At 35.8% G+C, this 17,031-nt stretch overlaps 1 protein-coding gene across 2 annotated transcripts in view; it reads right to left on the reverse strand.

The window, feature by feature from the left end:
• Nucleotides 1-17,031, reverse strand: part of NCAM2 (neural cell adhesion molecule 2) — a 273,942-nt gene that overhangs the window by 41,428 nt on the left and 215,483 nt on the right. For both annotated transcript variants that reach the window (XM_071433665.1, XM_071433666.1), the window contains exons 13-14: nt 5,747-5,866; nt 3,670-3,791 (exon numbers count right to left, since the gene is read on the reverse strand). In XM_071433665.1, the coding sequence (XP_071289766.1) occupies nt 3,670-3,791; nt 5,747-5,866 (242 nt within the window). The remainder of the gene's footprint in view (nt 1-3,669; nt 3,792-5,746; nt 5,867-17,031) is intronic.

A 17,031-nucleotide genomic window follows, 5' to 3' on the forward strand; every position in this document is an offset into this window, starting at 1 on the left:
GTGATGAAAAAATGGACAGGAGACACTAAACTGTCTTGAAAGCTGGCAGGAAAAATATCAAGAAATCCTCTCAGAAGAAAATCTAATCATTTAAAGCAGTGACTTCGCAAGAATTAATTACATCAGGTTGGGGATTTCTAGGTCTGGTAATAAGGGTAATAAAGTACAGGGGAAAATACTGAACCAAGCACAAAACAGCTGGTAAAATGTACATGGTGTTAAAATACACACAAAGTCAGAGGATCCAGCAGGTAGACTGGAACCTAGAGATGCAAAAGCATTTACCTGTTTCTTGGTAGGTATCTCAGAGTGGGAGTAAATGAGAAATAATCTCTTTTAAAGTATTCTATATCTACAAAATTTGTTGTAGAACCCACCATTAAGGAACAAAGTTAATATGTCCCACATCAACACAGTCAAAAAAGAGAGAACGTGCTTCAGAGCAAAGCACATAAACTGTCAACTCTGATCTGCCAAAATTAACAGTAATCCTGCCACAGGTCAAAAAGAGGTGAACAAGCTTTAGGCCTGTAAAAACCAGTCACTTTAGTAATTTTTCTTGCTTCTATCAAAAGGTTCATAATCATAAAAGAGAATTATTTTTATTATTCTGTTCTAATTCCAAATGTTCCCTAACATTTTCCCTGCCAGGAAAAAACAAAAACAACCCTCTTCCCCTCACCACACTTTTTTTTTGTAGCTTACTGCTGGCATTCTGTGACCTGGCAGTATAGAAATGTTAAGACACCTATTCAGAACTTTCTTTTTAAGCATTATGAAGTAAGCTTAAGCAGTGTCAATACTTTCCAAAGGCTGCTTTGCGGCCTGCCTTTCTCTTGTCTGTCTGTCCTGGCTGCTGTGACAGCCTCTCCCCTGTATTCCAACTGCTCCTTCCTCCTGGCCCTCCTTGTCTCATCAACACTCTCCTCTTGATTTTAATTTATTACTCTGGTACTTGGTAAATGCCCCATCAGATAACAGCCACTTACCAACTCAGTACACATTTCCATAATTTACATGGATAAAGCTTCACATCTGATGTGAAACGCCAGGACATCATCATGTGTGTCCCAACCAACTTTGGAAGCACCATGAGCAGAAGAACCAAAGGGAGGTTTGAGTTGGCCCCCATGAAAAGAATATTAAAGAGTTCTTCTGAGAAGTGTGGTTGGCTGTCATCTCTGGCACCAGACAGGATGCTTCCCTAGAGAATTCCCATCACTGCTCTTTCCAGCTGGTTACCGGGGAACAATTTTCCCTTGTTTTAATCTCTCCCTTCCTATTCTTTCCTAAGGTAAGTTTGAAGTCAATGTGTGCCATCAGCCTCAGACTCCACCAGTGAAGCTTTGTCAGGCTGTCTCAACTTTCTTAGTGCAACAGCATGAAAAAAATTGAGGTTGCTAATCATAAAAATTGCATAGTACCTAACACTCTGGAATACAGAAGAAAATGTCAAGCTGCTGTAGTCTGATTGTAGACAGTAATTCCTGCCCATAATATCAAGAAACTGGTGCAAGGAAAGGAATATTCAACAGAATTAAATACTGGATTTCCAGGAAAAAAATTACTGTTTGCTCTCAACCAGGCTGTAATATTGCTTTAATATATTAAAGGCTGTCCTTCCTCCAGTTGAAAAAAAAAATCTGTATAAAACTTATACATGGCTGAATTAACTTTTTGAAGAAAAAGCCATTGATGTATGGGTTGTTATCAAATATGCTCTTCAAACATGCAAGCAAATACATTGGTCCAGGTGCTAATAATGAGGCTGGCAAGAGTTATAAGAAAGCTAATTAAACATGGCCAATGGGGAAGATGGAAGAGAAGCAGTCAACAGATAATTATGAACTTTAAATAGCAGTCATTCTTGCTGATTAAAACACACAAAAAATATTCTGCTTCTTTTGTTGTAGAAAGGCCTTTAATTTAGTCAAATTGCTTTTTCAGTTGGAAGTTCAAGGAGTTCGAGGTCCAAGGAAAAGCATTCTTCAACCTTTTAAGTTTCCAGTTACTGCTTAAACTGCACATTTACCTTCCAACACCGCACAGAAAAAGTAATCTTTTATACTATAATATTGTACCTTAGTAAAAACACAAGATCAAAATTAGATTTCCAAAAACTTTTTGGGATAGAACCAAAAGAATTTATCTTATTTTAATCATAAAAAAGATTAAATTCCATATGCTGCATGAATGTATTGTATCCAAACTGTTTATTTTGTACTCAGCGGTAGATACTTGAAGGCATTGTTATCCCACTAGGAAGTTCAATCCTGCAAAACTTCATTTTTATCTTGTATTGCATATTTTACTACCCTCATCCTCTTTGCTATTACTTTTATGTCAACTGTATTCACTCACTGGATGGAAAGTCATTTAAGAAGGTCAATTAAGATTTAGGGATCAGTGATAGCAGAATAACTTCTGGTCATTGCCCCAGACTACTCTTAAGAGTGCTACCAAATATTTCTCAACTAATTTGCACTATTAATCTTCTTTGGTTAAATTTAGCAAAGGAGAATAGTTTTACATATCAGGTTTAGCATTCGGATAATCCCTAGACCATAACCAAAAAGTTACATCATAGTAAATATTAGGAAATGTGACAAAAACCTATTACAAATTCAGTAACTATCTTTTCCTTTTGGTAACATTCCAACACTTTCTCAAAAATGGCTTCTTTCTGTGAATAAATAAATTCCTCACTACCTTCCATTTAACATGCCTAGATATCCAGTGTTACATTCCCAGTTTTCTAGACTCTTCATGGACATGAAATTCTGCTGTAAAACTCTGGGTCTACTCAATAAAAGTACTGCACAAGGATATTTTTTAAAAATTTACACTGGAATGAAACACATCACTTTTGCCAGCTCTGCAGCTACTTCTTCAACACAATCACTTCTAAACACAGCATGTCAGGAAATGTATTTTAGCTACACTATTAATAATAATAAAAAACTCACACGATTTTTTAAAAATATATTTTATACTGCAGAAGATCCTGTTTTCTAAACTTGCCAGATTTGATGAAAGAACACCAAAACAGAGCTTTCTAGAAGGCAGAATGCAAAAAACCTCTGCCCAGTGGCTGTCTAAGAACAGATGTGTGCCCTGAAACTCATGAAATTCCCAACAATGTGCCAATGGCTTTTGCAAGATGAGACTAGGAATTCAGGCAGATAAAATATATAAACATGATAAGCTAATTAATGTCATTTACTATTAATATGGAGCACTCCAATATAGCTTTCTATCAATGCAAATGCATTTATAATAGATTAAAAATTTGCTGTTCAAACAACCTTAAATGTGTAATTTTAATGTTTGCTAATTTACTGTATGCTCAAAAGGGGAACACGAATGTCCCACTTTAACTATACAAACAAAAAAGAATATAATTTTCTTGATAACATGAATTTTCAGTATACCTTTAGGAATAGCTGAGTGCTTTCTGGTTTTTTTTTCAATTTTTATTTTATACGCTGGCAGCTGCAACTTAGTTCCAAGAGAAAACATACTATATGGGGTTTTTCTTGTTTTTTAAAATTATTTTCTGGAATGCAAACCACTTTGGTAAATTTAAAATAATATCAACAATTTTCTCTACATTAAAAGCAGATATTTACAAGCATAATTTCACTTATTTTGATTAACTGAAATACTTACACTTCTGTATTTGACAATATATTCCAGTATGGGGGCACCTCCATCATCTTGTTTAGTTATGCTAAGTTTAAAACTCTTGCCACTCTCTGGTTGTCCATGAATTGAAGGGGGGCTTGGCTCCCCTAAATAAGGAAACAAACAGTACACAATAATAATAATAAATAAGCAGTGAGATAACTCCTAAATTACAGCTAGGAACTTGTCTATAATAACATTATCAAAATCTTAAAATCAATATGACCATTCCAGGCACTACAAAACAGCGTTTATAAGAATGTTAAATACTGTGCTTGAAGTATGTTCTAATGGAGATTCCTCATACAAGGAAATAAAATTATGTGAAGTATGAAAGAAATATTCATATCTTTGAGACTGACTTCAACACTTTTAAATGGAATTTCCTTCCAAAATCATTTAGTCATCAATTCAGCAAGCCAGACACTCTCTAACAAGTAAGCATCCATAACTTAAGCCTTACCTTTAAGCCTCTGTCAGATGTCTAAATTGCAATACAGTTTTTCAATTTAAAGTAAACTTACTCTCCAATAAATGTACCAAGTCAAATTAGAGTAAAAGTTATCTAAGATTAACAATGTAGAGAAGTCAATATTAAGAGTAAATGTAAAAAATATTTTCAAATCTAAAACCAAATGTCTTATTTATAATAAGAAAATAAAGGTAGTCTTAAACATGAAATCAAAGATTAAAGACCACTTTCAGACTTTTTCCTAGTCAAAAACCCACAGATTATTTTTTCTATATGCAATGCCCATTACATTTTCTTAAAAAGAGATCCTAAATGAACATATACTGAAGTGTCTTATCTTCAAAATATCTGTAAATGTGCATTTAACCAGACAGATACTGTTCCTTTAGAAATAATTGTACTGTGTTTAGCACTTATTAAAGTAAGGATAAACTTAGATCACAACACAAAACTTATCTAGCTTTCTATCAGATAACATGTATAATGTTATGAGATATATATGTATAATATCTTTCAGTTTCTGTCATTCTTCCATCAAGTATGCACATAGAAGTAATAGGAAATTATCTCATCTGTCCTGGAATATATTTGAAATATGTATATGCTTCAATGAAAAAGAAATTTGAAAGCTGTCAAGTTACTGTTCTGGGACAGAAGAAATGTATAATGCGATGTAATATAATATAAAATAATATAATATAATTAATATAATATAAATAATATAATATAATATAATATAATATGAAATATAATGTAATATAATCTAATATCACAGAAATATCTTGTGTTCTTTTGTCGTTACATTACTTTTATTTTTCATTCCCAGTATTAGCTACACTGAGTAATGCCCTATTCAGGAAACAGTTCTGTTGCAGCAGATTTATGACAGACTGGTCTGGCAGTAGCTGCTGATGTGTTTCAGCATATCTGTTTGATTACTGTACACTGCCATCTGGTAGTTCCTTTCCTTTTCTTTTCTCTATTTATTTAATTTATTTACTGTTGTTTCTATTTAAAGATAATTTGAGGAAAATATTTTTCATTTGCCCTTAATATTTTAATCTGAACCTCCAGCCTATAGTTAGTACAAATACAAAATTGGTTTCATAGAATTTCTCATTTGCATGTAGTCATAGTTAAAACAATTTATTCTCATCATTTCTTCCATAGCTTAAGATTTTCATTTGATGCTTGATAATTGCAGAACAATAGCACCATAATTTGGTGAAGAAATGTCTCCAGAAATGGCCAATTCACTTCTTAGATGTGGATAATACCCTGAGTGTTAACAATGAGAAAAATTTCTTATTCTAGTATCTCTCATGGTTTATGCTCCATTATATCAAATAAAGGCTTTTCTGAATCTCAAAAATGTAAGATAATGGGATGAATTCTCCAATTTAAGTACACTCATACTTCTTGAAAGGGTGGAATAACAAAACAAGATTTCTGAGACACAATGAAAAAACTGATATAATACACTGGAGAGTGGATTAAAAACCTGAAAAATTATCTACAGTGGATCATAATTCAAATCTAGAGATAATAATAAAAAAAAAATAATAATTTAACAGCACAAGTTTTACTCACGGACAGGTAAGGTCTGAAAGATCTCAATTTTGCTGTACTCTCCTTGCCCTTTTCCATTTACAGCAGCTACTTTGATTTCATAGGTTGTATTTGGTTCCAAATTGCTCAGAACAACCATAGCTAAAGGGAAGAAAAAGAAAAGGAATAAAATTTGATGAAGTAATAAATTTATGAAAAGAAAAGTAAGACAAATTCATAATTTGCTTTCTTCACTTGTAAATATCAAGTCTCATATTCTGACAGTACATTGGTTTTATCACAGTACATCAGCTTTTTTGTTGAGTGCTAATAGTCCCTTTTTTCATCTGCATAAAATCATTGTTGTGACTAAGTTATGCTTCTGAAGGAACAGTGAAGTCAGTGTAGGCAACAATTAAGGACCTCGATGGGGAGCAATGTCTTATATTCAGATTTTGAGCACAATGTATTGGTTTCCACACCCAGGTTTTGGGTAGCAAGGCTGCTGCAGGGGTGGCTTCTCTGAGAAGGTTCCAGAAGCTTCTCCCATGTCTGACAGAGCCAATCCCAGCTGGCTCCAGGCTTGACCCACAGCTGGCCAGGTCTGAGCCCATCAGTGACAGTGACCTGTGATAACACAGCCTTCTGTGATAATGTATTTAAGAAGGAAAAAAGTTACTGTGCAGATGTACTTGTGGCCAGAGAAGAGCAGGCTGAGGATGTGAGAGGAACAGGCCTGCAGACACCCAGGTCAGTGCAGAAGGAGGGGCAGGAGTTACCCCAGAACTGAGATTCCCCTGCAGCCCATGGTGCAGCCCAAGGAGATGCAACCCATGGGAGTCCAGAGTTCCACCTGCAGCCCACGGAAGAGGTGCACACCAGAGCAGATGGATGCTGAAAGAGGGCTTTGACCCTGTGGAAAGCCTGTGTTGGAACAGGCTCCTGGCAGGGACCTGCACACCCATTCCAGGAGCCCATGCTGGAGCAGGTTTCCGGGTAGGATTTGTGACCCTGTGGGGGAACCATGCTGAAGCAGCCTGTCCCTAAAGAATTGATCCTGGGGAAGTGACCCACGCTGGAGAAGTTAATGGAGAACTGTTGCCCATGGGACGGACTCAGTTTGGTGCAGTTCATGGAGAACTGTCTCCCCCCTGGAGAAGGGGAAGGACTCCACTCCCTGAGCAGCAGTGGGAACAACATGTGATGAACTCCTTTTATGGCCAGGTGACCCACCTGGTGGATGCAGGAAAGGCTCTGGTTGTTGTGTACCTGGACTTCAGCAAGGCTTTGATGCTGTCTCCCACAGCACACTCCTGGAAAAGCTGGCAGCCCAGGGCTGGGACAGGAGCACTCTGTGCTGGGTTAGGAACTGGCTGGATGGCTGGGCCCAGAGAGTGCTGGTGAACGGTGCCACATCCAGCTGGGGGCAGCCAGCAGGGGTGTCCCTCAGGGCTCTGTGCTGGGGCCAGATCTGTTCAATATCCTTATTGATGACATGGATGAGGCGATTGTGTCTTTCATTAGTAAATTTGCAGATGACACCAAGCTGGAAGCATAGGTTGATCTGTTGGAAGGTAGGAGGGCTCTGTAGGGAGACCTGGATCAGTTGGATGGATGGGCAGAGTCCAATGGGATGGAGTTTACTAAGTCCAAGTGCTGAGTCCTGCATTTTGGCCACAATAACCCCCTGCAACATTACAGGCTGGGGAGAGAGTGGCTGGACAGTGCCCAGGCAGAAAGGGACCTGGGGGCACTGGCTGACATGAACATGAGCCAGCAGGGTGCCCTGGTGGCCAAGAAGGCCAATGGCTCCTGGCCTGTGTCAGGAACAGTGTGGCCAGCAGGAGCAGGGAGGTCATCCTTCCCCTGCCTTTGGCAAGTTGTTGTAGAAATGTAATCTCTTAAAAAAGAGCCAGTAGTATCTTTCACAGTCCCTAGGGAGCCTAATTTTTCTCATTATAAGAAGCTTTTTTTTAGTTGCTTTAGGCCTTCAAGTTACATATCCAATGAAAGCATAATTATTTCTGTCCATACTCTTTGTTATTCTTTTCAGTGCAGATTTATTAAAATTTCTATTTCTTTAGTTTCTACAGCAGTCTGACAGAGTTCCCATTAAATGTGAAACTAAAGGGATTTAATGAATTTGGAAAAAACAGTAACTTCTACATTTCACACTCTATTATGGGTATTTTGCATGAATTTGCCATTGAAACGTAACTGTTTTCTTGTAAATAGAGCAGTAGAATTGTATGTCTTCCAGCATGCTTGAGCTTTATCATTTTACGAGATTTAAAAATACTGAACTCTCAAGTATAATCATGTCATGAAAAAATAATGTATCATCATGAGAATAAGAATAGAATTAGGAGATATATCACTGAGTTCTGTTAAGATGAAATTTAAAACTTAACTAAGCAGTAGCAGTATTTGACTTGCCTTTCAGCCATGATTACTTTCCAAGGATGAATAATTTCACTGAAAAGAAACCTTAGGGCATACCGAATATTAGTGCTACTCTAAATGTTTTTAAAATTTAAACAACATAGAAGCACGACTAGGAGTCTACATTTTAAAAAATGCAAATGTGTTAGCTACATGAAACCTAAGGATCCAATTTTATAAGCACCCCTGGGACCTATAGAAATGAATAAAATTTCTTATATATGCAGTATTTAAAGAATCAGTGTATATTTTAGAGTCCCCTGCACAGCACTCTGCATCTAGATACAATGACGTTTGCAATTACATTCGTGGAATTAACCCAGACACTGGACCCACTTTGTATCAGTGATGGTTTGAGGTGTATATGTTATATATGTAGGAAAAATTATAACTATGGCCTTCTGAAAACAAAGAACCATTCTGGATTAGAATGCATACTCCAGTGGTAAAAGAATACTTGGAATAATTAGCATTAAGAAGTTGTCACCCAGAGTGTGACATAAGTGCAGGACTGAAGAGTAATCTAAGAGAAATGAAAATTTTACTGCTCATTAGAAGTTGAGATTGGAAGAAAGTACTGAAAATAATTCATAAACCAGTTAATTTTTTTTATCATGTGTGTATCTGTTATCTAAGTATAAAATCAGCTTATTCATCTTTCCATATACAAATAATTTTTTCTCACATGAAAATAGCCCTGGGCACAGTGGATATATTTTTTATTTCTTTCACATTTAGTGCATAAATGTGAAAAGAACCAATCCACTGCATGCCATATATTTACATTATTGATGGATATCAAGTTGCAGATATACTGAAAGTGAAATTCCTTTCTTTCAGAGTATCATCGGAGATTTTCCAGGTTCTTCTAGCTGTTTGTCAGTAGATAATGTCTTTCTAATCACAGTATCTGTGAGCTTTAACTGGATAATTCAATTTTGTGGATTGATTTTGTTGGGATAATTCACATAGTGACTAGTTAGATTGAGGAGTAGATCTGGAAGGAATACTCCAAAGAGGGAAAAGCAGAGCAGTCACTTGTGAGATCTCCAAATTAAATAAATTATCAAATTTAAGTTAGCTAATTAATAAATTAACATGATGCACGACAGCTCAGAGCTTAGTGTTATCCATTTATAAGTGAGGCTTTAAGTCTCAGGGTAGTCTTGGAGGACAATATGACACAAGAAGTTACCAGGTATTTATACTAAACCAGCTTTTGGTTTAGTATGCTATATTAAGGCTTTAATACAAAATTATTAATATTTTTGACAAGATATCCCACAAATATTGTTGCTAGTTTGGTTGGGTTTTTTAATTTTGTCAACCAGAAGTTAAAAAGAAACACAACAACGGAAAAGAATTAAATTTTACTGAATAAAAAATTAAGTTTAACCTATTATGTGATAGTAGCAACATTAAGTATAAAATCCTTATTTTTATTATACAGATTCTCGTAATTTGCAAACAAATCTAATAAATTGAAAAAAATAACTCAGTACAGAAAAAAAACCACAAAAAATATGTTAGCTAGAAAAAAATGCAGAACTTTATACTATTTAAAATACTGCTTGCAAGGATTTCATCTAGAAAACTTCCTTTTATTGTCTCAGAATTTTAACTGCTGTCAAAATGAACCATGGGAAAGCAATATCTAACACAAGATTTGTTGTGAAATAAATTGTACCATAAATCCAAGTCAGTAAAACCAAAACAAAATTCCCCAGCTGCTTCTCTGGTCCAGGGTAGGTTGTTTATGTTACTTTATATTACAGCAGAATGAGAGGAAAAATGTCTGGCATATTAAATTGTCTTTTCACTGAAGTAATCTGCCTCAGAAACCTTCTAAGAATTGTGATATATTACATAAACTATCACCAAGGAAAAGAAGGTTAAGGGAGCTTGCAGTGCAGTTCCTCTACATTAATCCCAAAGTGGATCTCATATGAGGTTAATTAACAAAAATACCACATTGTTACATTGCTCTCATTGGAGAGTTATCTGCTGCAGAGAACAATGTTATTCCAGTTCCAAATTCAATCCCCTGAGGATGTCAGATCTAACTGAAGAAGGATATAAATTTATTTTGAAATAAAGTAGCTGAGACACTGTTGCTGAAACAACATCTTCACTCCTATATATGTGAGATTGTGGTGGCAGAGTGAAATTTCTGTCAAAGAAGCATTACAAATTTGAGGATGGTTTGGGGTTTTTTTCTTACTTCTCTCCCTTTATTCTGAATCTCTATTACTGCAGAGGGTGTATGCAGCCTAACTACTGCATGTTAATAAGTGGAGTGCTTTGATTTAACAGCACTTTGCTGCACCTATTACTCACTATTTTACTACTCCCAAGGAAAAACTGAGTCCCCTGGAAATACCTGAATCTCTTTCAAAAGAAAAAAAAATGAATAGCATTTTTATGAAGCTTAAACAGGTTTGTGATGATGATTCATGCTCTTTTAAGGGCAGGAGAAAAAGTCATGGGAAGACAGCAGTGAGCAGCTTGAGGTGATAAAGTAATAAGGTTCTGTACAAATGTCTGAGACTCTTGTAGATGTCACAGAATATGAGGAACTTTGCCCAAAATCTGTCTGCCTGGGACGAGCAACAACTGTTTTGTTTATTCTGTGTGTTTGCACAGTAGGAGGAAGAGTATATAACCTCTCTTTTCTAGCTGAGACTCACAGTTAGCTCACAGAAATACTGACAGAATGAAGTTAGAAATTGCCACAGGGGAGAAATACAGGGGAAAAAATAAAAAAAAGGATTTTGCTACACAATAGACAAAATGTTAATTCATATGCAGAAACAGCCAGGCTGTCTCAGTTCCATCTGTCTGCCTTGCACAAATAACAATTAATTTCATAAATACTCATTCAAGCATCTGGCTATAACTGTCAGAATTCAGCTAACACAAATAAATGAATTTTAATAATAAAACTGTTTCAAGTTGCACATTCTATGAAATAAAGATAATGATAGCAAATCATACTGTCAGTGAAATCATTGTCATAAATTGGCAACAATGTCTAACTTTAATTCCCTAAAACACCAGAAACAAATTTCACCATTTTAATAATCAGATAAAATGGTTCTGTTCCTGGAATTTCCATCTTTCTCTGCACTATAATGTATAATTATTACATTATTTTGGAATAAAAGTATTAGCCATTTATTTAACTGTGAATACAAATAAAAACCCATGAATAGAGATCTACAGTGTAATAGATCAGGTATAATTAATATAATCTAATGTTCACTAACATGACTAATTTCTTTACAAAACACTTTTCAGTAGCTGACATTAAAAATGCATTTGGCAAAAAATAGCTGTAATATTTTTATTAATATTAATATATAACACATTAAAACACAATTACCATGTTAAGCTCCTTTCTTCCATGTATTTAATTTTTAATTTTACTGGGCTGGATTTTGAGATATCACTATACAAACTGAACCAAAAGTAGCATCCCTATTCAGGGATTTTCTTTGATACCTATTTCTACTGAGAAAAAAAACTAGTCAGAAAAGGTTAAGTAATCCATGGGAAAATCATAGTTGCAAAATACACAGTACTACAAATTAATGAAAATAAAGCAAGCAGGAGTGTAAACTAAAGTGCCTAGAAAAGAGCAAATTTGTGGATTGACAACATAATTTATAATGTATTGAATCATCATGAATCCAGAACATGTGGTTCTTCATTTAACAAACTTCAGGTATAAAAATGAATAGATTTTCTTTAGAAGTTTATCTATTTAAAAAACACTCTTACTTCAACTTGGTTTTAATCAGAATAACACCAGAGCACACAGGGAAAAAAGAAAACATTCCTGGAACAAAAGCAATGTATTGAGATAGATTATCCTATCAGTAAACCTTCCACATCTTTATTTGAATAGAAACACATTTGCAGGAATTGCAAACAATACATACAAAATAAATCACCTATGCAGTAATTAAAAAAAAAAAAAAAGTTAATGCATGTACTATTTTTAGGCTAAAGGTTTACAAAACATATCTGTACTTCAAATGATAAATTAACCATATTAACTTCAAATCTTCTTCTAATTTTTCTGTTATACTGATTTGACAAAAAATCAAATATTTAATGAAAAAATCCTGCCACTTGTACTGATTACTGATTAGCAGATTAGCATCCTATCAGCAATCATGTGCAACCAGGATCTAGCTTTGACAGATTCTGTTTCCCATCACCACTACAATGGAATTTATATTTCGAACACACACTCTTTAATACCTCTTTCTCCAAGTTTTTATTTATATATTTCTTTGACTACCTTTATGATGACCAAGCCAGATGCTTAATACCAAATCTTGAAAAATCTTGAACTTCCATAAAAGGAACTTGTGGATATTAAAGGAAAGGGAAATGGAAGTCAAAGTATAGGAAAGGGAAAATAGAGAAGAAAACGGAAGAGGAAAGAAGAAGAGAAAGAAAGAATGGGTGATTAAAAACTTTATAAGTACCACTAAATATAAAGTTCAGGATAGCGTGCTTGAAACAACTGATATTTCCTGTAAGAAGATCTTGTTAAACTAAATAAAGGCATCCTGAATGAAAAAAGCCTTTACAGAATGCAATAGGTAAAAATGGAAATACACACTCACCTTCAAAATCATACAATTCAAATACATTTCAAAAACAAATGCTCCTTGAAATACCTCTTTTAAGGTGTCAGGTCTCCTCCCAGTACTCATAAGCACTTAATTTTATTTATTTAATAAGTGTTTTGGAAGAAGTTTTTAAGATTTTTTTTTCTATGTGTGTGCACAGCATTGTCACTGTTTTGTAGTGTTGCAAGTTATTGGACAATAATTTAAACAATGTTCAATGATGGCTAGAGCTTCCTATCACAGCATTTAGAAGCATTAATTTAATCAATACAAATTCTGGATCTCATGGAGACTGGTGAAGGACTTCAGAAAAAGTGACTGCACTTTTTTTTTTTTTTTTTTGGCATGTTCAGACCAGGTATTAGAAATATTGATACACTGGGAGAGACATGAAGCACTGAAACAGGTTATTCCAAGAAAAGAGAGTGAGTAATCTCCATCCCTGGGACTCAAGACTGAGCGAGACAAAACCACACCTGATCTGATCTAAGACTGGCAGGAGTCTTGATTCAAGCAGGAGCTTGGACCAGATAAATATTAGGTGTTCCTGCCAACCAGATTTTCTGATTCTATAAATTAAAGGGGAATACTATCTTGGTTCTTAGAACATTTTGCCCTCTGCTATAAAACTATTGCAAAATTCTTAATGGTAAGATTTTGCTTGGAGAAGCAGCCAGACACTTGAAAAGGACTATACTAAAAAGTTTAATGAAACAATAAATGAATGCAGTGAAATCAATGGGGATTTGGACTTCTACCAGATATTCCCTTCATGATGTGAAAAGAAAGTATTGTTCAAAATGCTTTCTAACATATGACTAATGTTCTCAGCAGGGTTCATTGTTAAATATTTATGTCACTATAATTGCTGCAATTTTAGTAGTACAAATTATACTGCTAGATATAAAACCTGATTAAGTTAAACTTGTTCATTAATCAAATTTACTTTCTGTAGAGACTAGTTTTAAAATTATCCTGTAAGAAAAAATACAAGGCCATTGAATACACCAAACTTACATTGGCAATATGATCACAGAAAGACAGCAGAATTAAGACATCTAGGTAAGTAATACTTTATTGAGTGAACACAAAATACTAAAAAATGTAGTAAAGGAATAACTGTTGCAATCTCAATGCAGAGGGGCAATAATTGCCCTTTTTAAGACAATTCACACTGTCATTTATCCTATTGTTTTTTCTCTTTGAATACCCTTTAAGGCTGAAAAGAATGGTTAATGGGAGACAACCCAGAAAATAAACAAGATCACTTATTAAAAGACTACAAAAATATATTCATGGTCATCTTGTAGGCAATGCTACTATGTATTCCCTGTTTTACATCAAAGTTTGGAATCTAACCTTGATTACTGAAGAAGGAAGTATACTTTTAAAGGAGAGGCAGGAGTTAGTTATGAACATATACCTTCCTTTCCTCTACTCTTGCTGCAGCTATATCACTTTGTCTCATTCCTCAGTTGTATAAATCAAACTCTGTCCTATCCCAGTCTATTTTATCCATGGCAGAAGCTAGAATCTCTCACTCTCCCTTGCAGGGCAGAAGGAATTACTGGTACGTCAGTTTTTCCTGCTAGTTTTTTTGTTTGTTTGTTTGTTTGTTTGTTTGTTTGTTTGTTTTTTGCTCATCCTACAGTGGAGTTCCTGTTGTGACTTCCATCCCATCTGAAATTTGCAACACAAAGTTGGAGTTCAAAATGGTCTCCTACATTCAAAACTCCATCCACGAATTCTTTGTTACTGAAAGATCCTTTGCAGACGGTGAGGTGGGCTTCTCCTAAATTCACAGCAGACAAAAGCTGCATCTTCTAAGCATGAGTTCCACACTAGTTCCCGTGGTGCACCTGGGATACATTCTGTTTAATGTCTATATACTAGTTCATGGTGTAGTAAACACACACATTTTGTCATCTGAAGGTCCTGGTGACTGATTTAATATATCAGGGTGAAACTCAGGTCCAAACTAGCAGCTTATCCTGAACTAGTCACTGATTATTGGGCTAAATATATTCCCTTTCAAACAAAAAACAAAAAAAAGCCCCACAAACAAAAAGAAAACCCAAAAAATCCACACAAACAAACCAAAAAAACCCAAACCAAAGCAAAGACCAAAGAAAAAAAACAACAAAAATCACAGAATCACTTCAGTTGGACAAGACTGCTGAGATCGAGTCCAAGCTCTGACTGATTGCAACTTTGTCAGCTGCCACATCCATTTGTTTCTTGAACAACTCCAGGGATGGTGACTCCATCACCACTCCCTAGGTAGTCTGTTGCAAAGTTTAACAACCTTTTGAATGAAATAAACTCTTTGTGATGTTCAGCCTGAACTTCCCCTGCTGCAGTTTAAGTGTCCCCTTGTCCTGTCACTAATTGCCTGGGAAAGGAGACTGCCCCCACCTGGCAACAACCTCCTTTCAGGGAGTTGTAGAGAAGGATAAATTCATCCCTGAGCCTTCTTTCCTCCAGATCAAACACCCTCAGCTCCCTCAGCTGCTCCTCACAGGACTTGTGTTCCAGACCTTTCCCCAGCTCCATTGCCCTTCTCTGGACGTGCTCCAGCCCCTCAATGTCCTGGCAGTGAGGAGCCCAAAACTGAGCACAGGACTCCAGTGTGGTCTCACCAGTGCCCACCCACCACAGGGGACAATCCTGCCCTGGTCCTGCTGCCGCACCACTGCTGATCCAGGCCAGGTGCCATTGGCCTTCTTGGCCACCTGGGCACTGCTGGTGCATGTTCAGCCACTGCTGACCAAAATCCCCATGTCCTTTTCCTCTCAGCAGCTTCCCAGCCACTCTGCCTCAGCTTGTAGCACTGTAGGGGATGCTGTGGCCAAAATGCCTCCAAAGTTTAAGAAAATAATGATTTTAACAACTGCACCTACTTCCTATTGTCAGCATAGTTCTGCAGAGCTACAATTTCTTTTTCCTATGAGGCATTACAACATATTTAGGTTGTTTTGTGTAGCAAAATACAATTCACTAGTTTTCTTATGGTGTTACAAAACTGTACTGTGTTATTACATACAAATTAGATGTGGCTTTCCTTAACCAGATGGACCTAAACTGCCCATTACTACAAATATATCAGTATTCTTAGAGTGAAACAAAACAGATGCTGAGAATTCAGAAGTTCAGAAGGTAAGCCAAAGGAATACCTGAGAGCACAGGGAATGAATATTTTAAATACCATGCTTAGAGAAGCAGAGAATTTTTCATAGGTAAATTCAAATTAGCAAGACTTGTCTCTCAATTAAGACTGCTATTTAAAATGCCAACATTTTAAATTTCACTTTAATTCTGCTTCCTAACAGTAATAAACAGAATATGTAAAATATGTATGACTTTGCTCACTTAAGTTGTGCAGCCTTGGAGCTGCCTAAAAAGCAGGTTCTGACACAGTACTTCTGTCTTTCACTCCTCTAAACCATGCACTTTTCAAGTCTGGAGCATGCAAAGTGTGAGGAAAAGAAAGTCTACTTGCTCTATTATCCAATTCAGGAGCTGAGAAACCTAACCAACCACCACTTGAAGAAAGAACAAAGCAGTTCCTGGTTTCTGCTATCTCCACAGAGGCCATTTTCATGATCCTGAATGTGTCTTTCCTAACATTCCCTACTCTGTAAACAGAAAGACCTCAAGGCTGACGTGAATGATGACTTCAAGAACTGTTCTTTTGCTTCTTACATGCAAAGATAATTTTCCTTCATAACTTTCTTCCTCATCCCCATCCTAATCCCGTATACTATAATTTATTTCTTACCAATGAGAAAAGAAGTGGAGAGACAGAAAAAAAAAGTCATAAAAAGAGATTAATTTAAAGACATTGTGAAATGTAATACAGATAGGGCCATGCTATTGTTCTGCTGCTCATTCTTGTATGTGGCTGAAGGAGAGCTCTATTCATAACCACTCTGTCTTTCAATGACCTTGAAAATACTTAAAGAATACTCTGTCATCCTGGAGCACTTCTCTATTTTGTATTACAAAGTGCAGCAGAAGTTTATATACACATAAATATTCCATAAATGTACCTTATCTTTCTCTAAGTAGACAAGCAATGTACAATAAATGTGGATGAATACAATACACTTGAAAGGCAAAATTTGCAGCTGCACCATGTGTCTCATTTATCAGTTCTTCATACCCAATATTGCACTGCATCATTCTCTGCTTAACAAGATTTAACTTTACAAGCCACGTCAGCAAGACCTTTACATCAGATCA

This window comes from Agelaius tricolor, unplaced genomic scaffold (assembly GCF_023055355.1).
Source record: "Agelaius tricolor isolate 1412-34295 unplaced genomic scaffold, bAgeTri1.0.p SCAF_9, whole genome shotgun sequence".
NCBI classification, from domain to species: Eukaryota; Metazoa; Chordata; class Aves; order Passeriformes; family Icteridae; genus Agelaius; species Agelaius tricolor.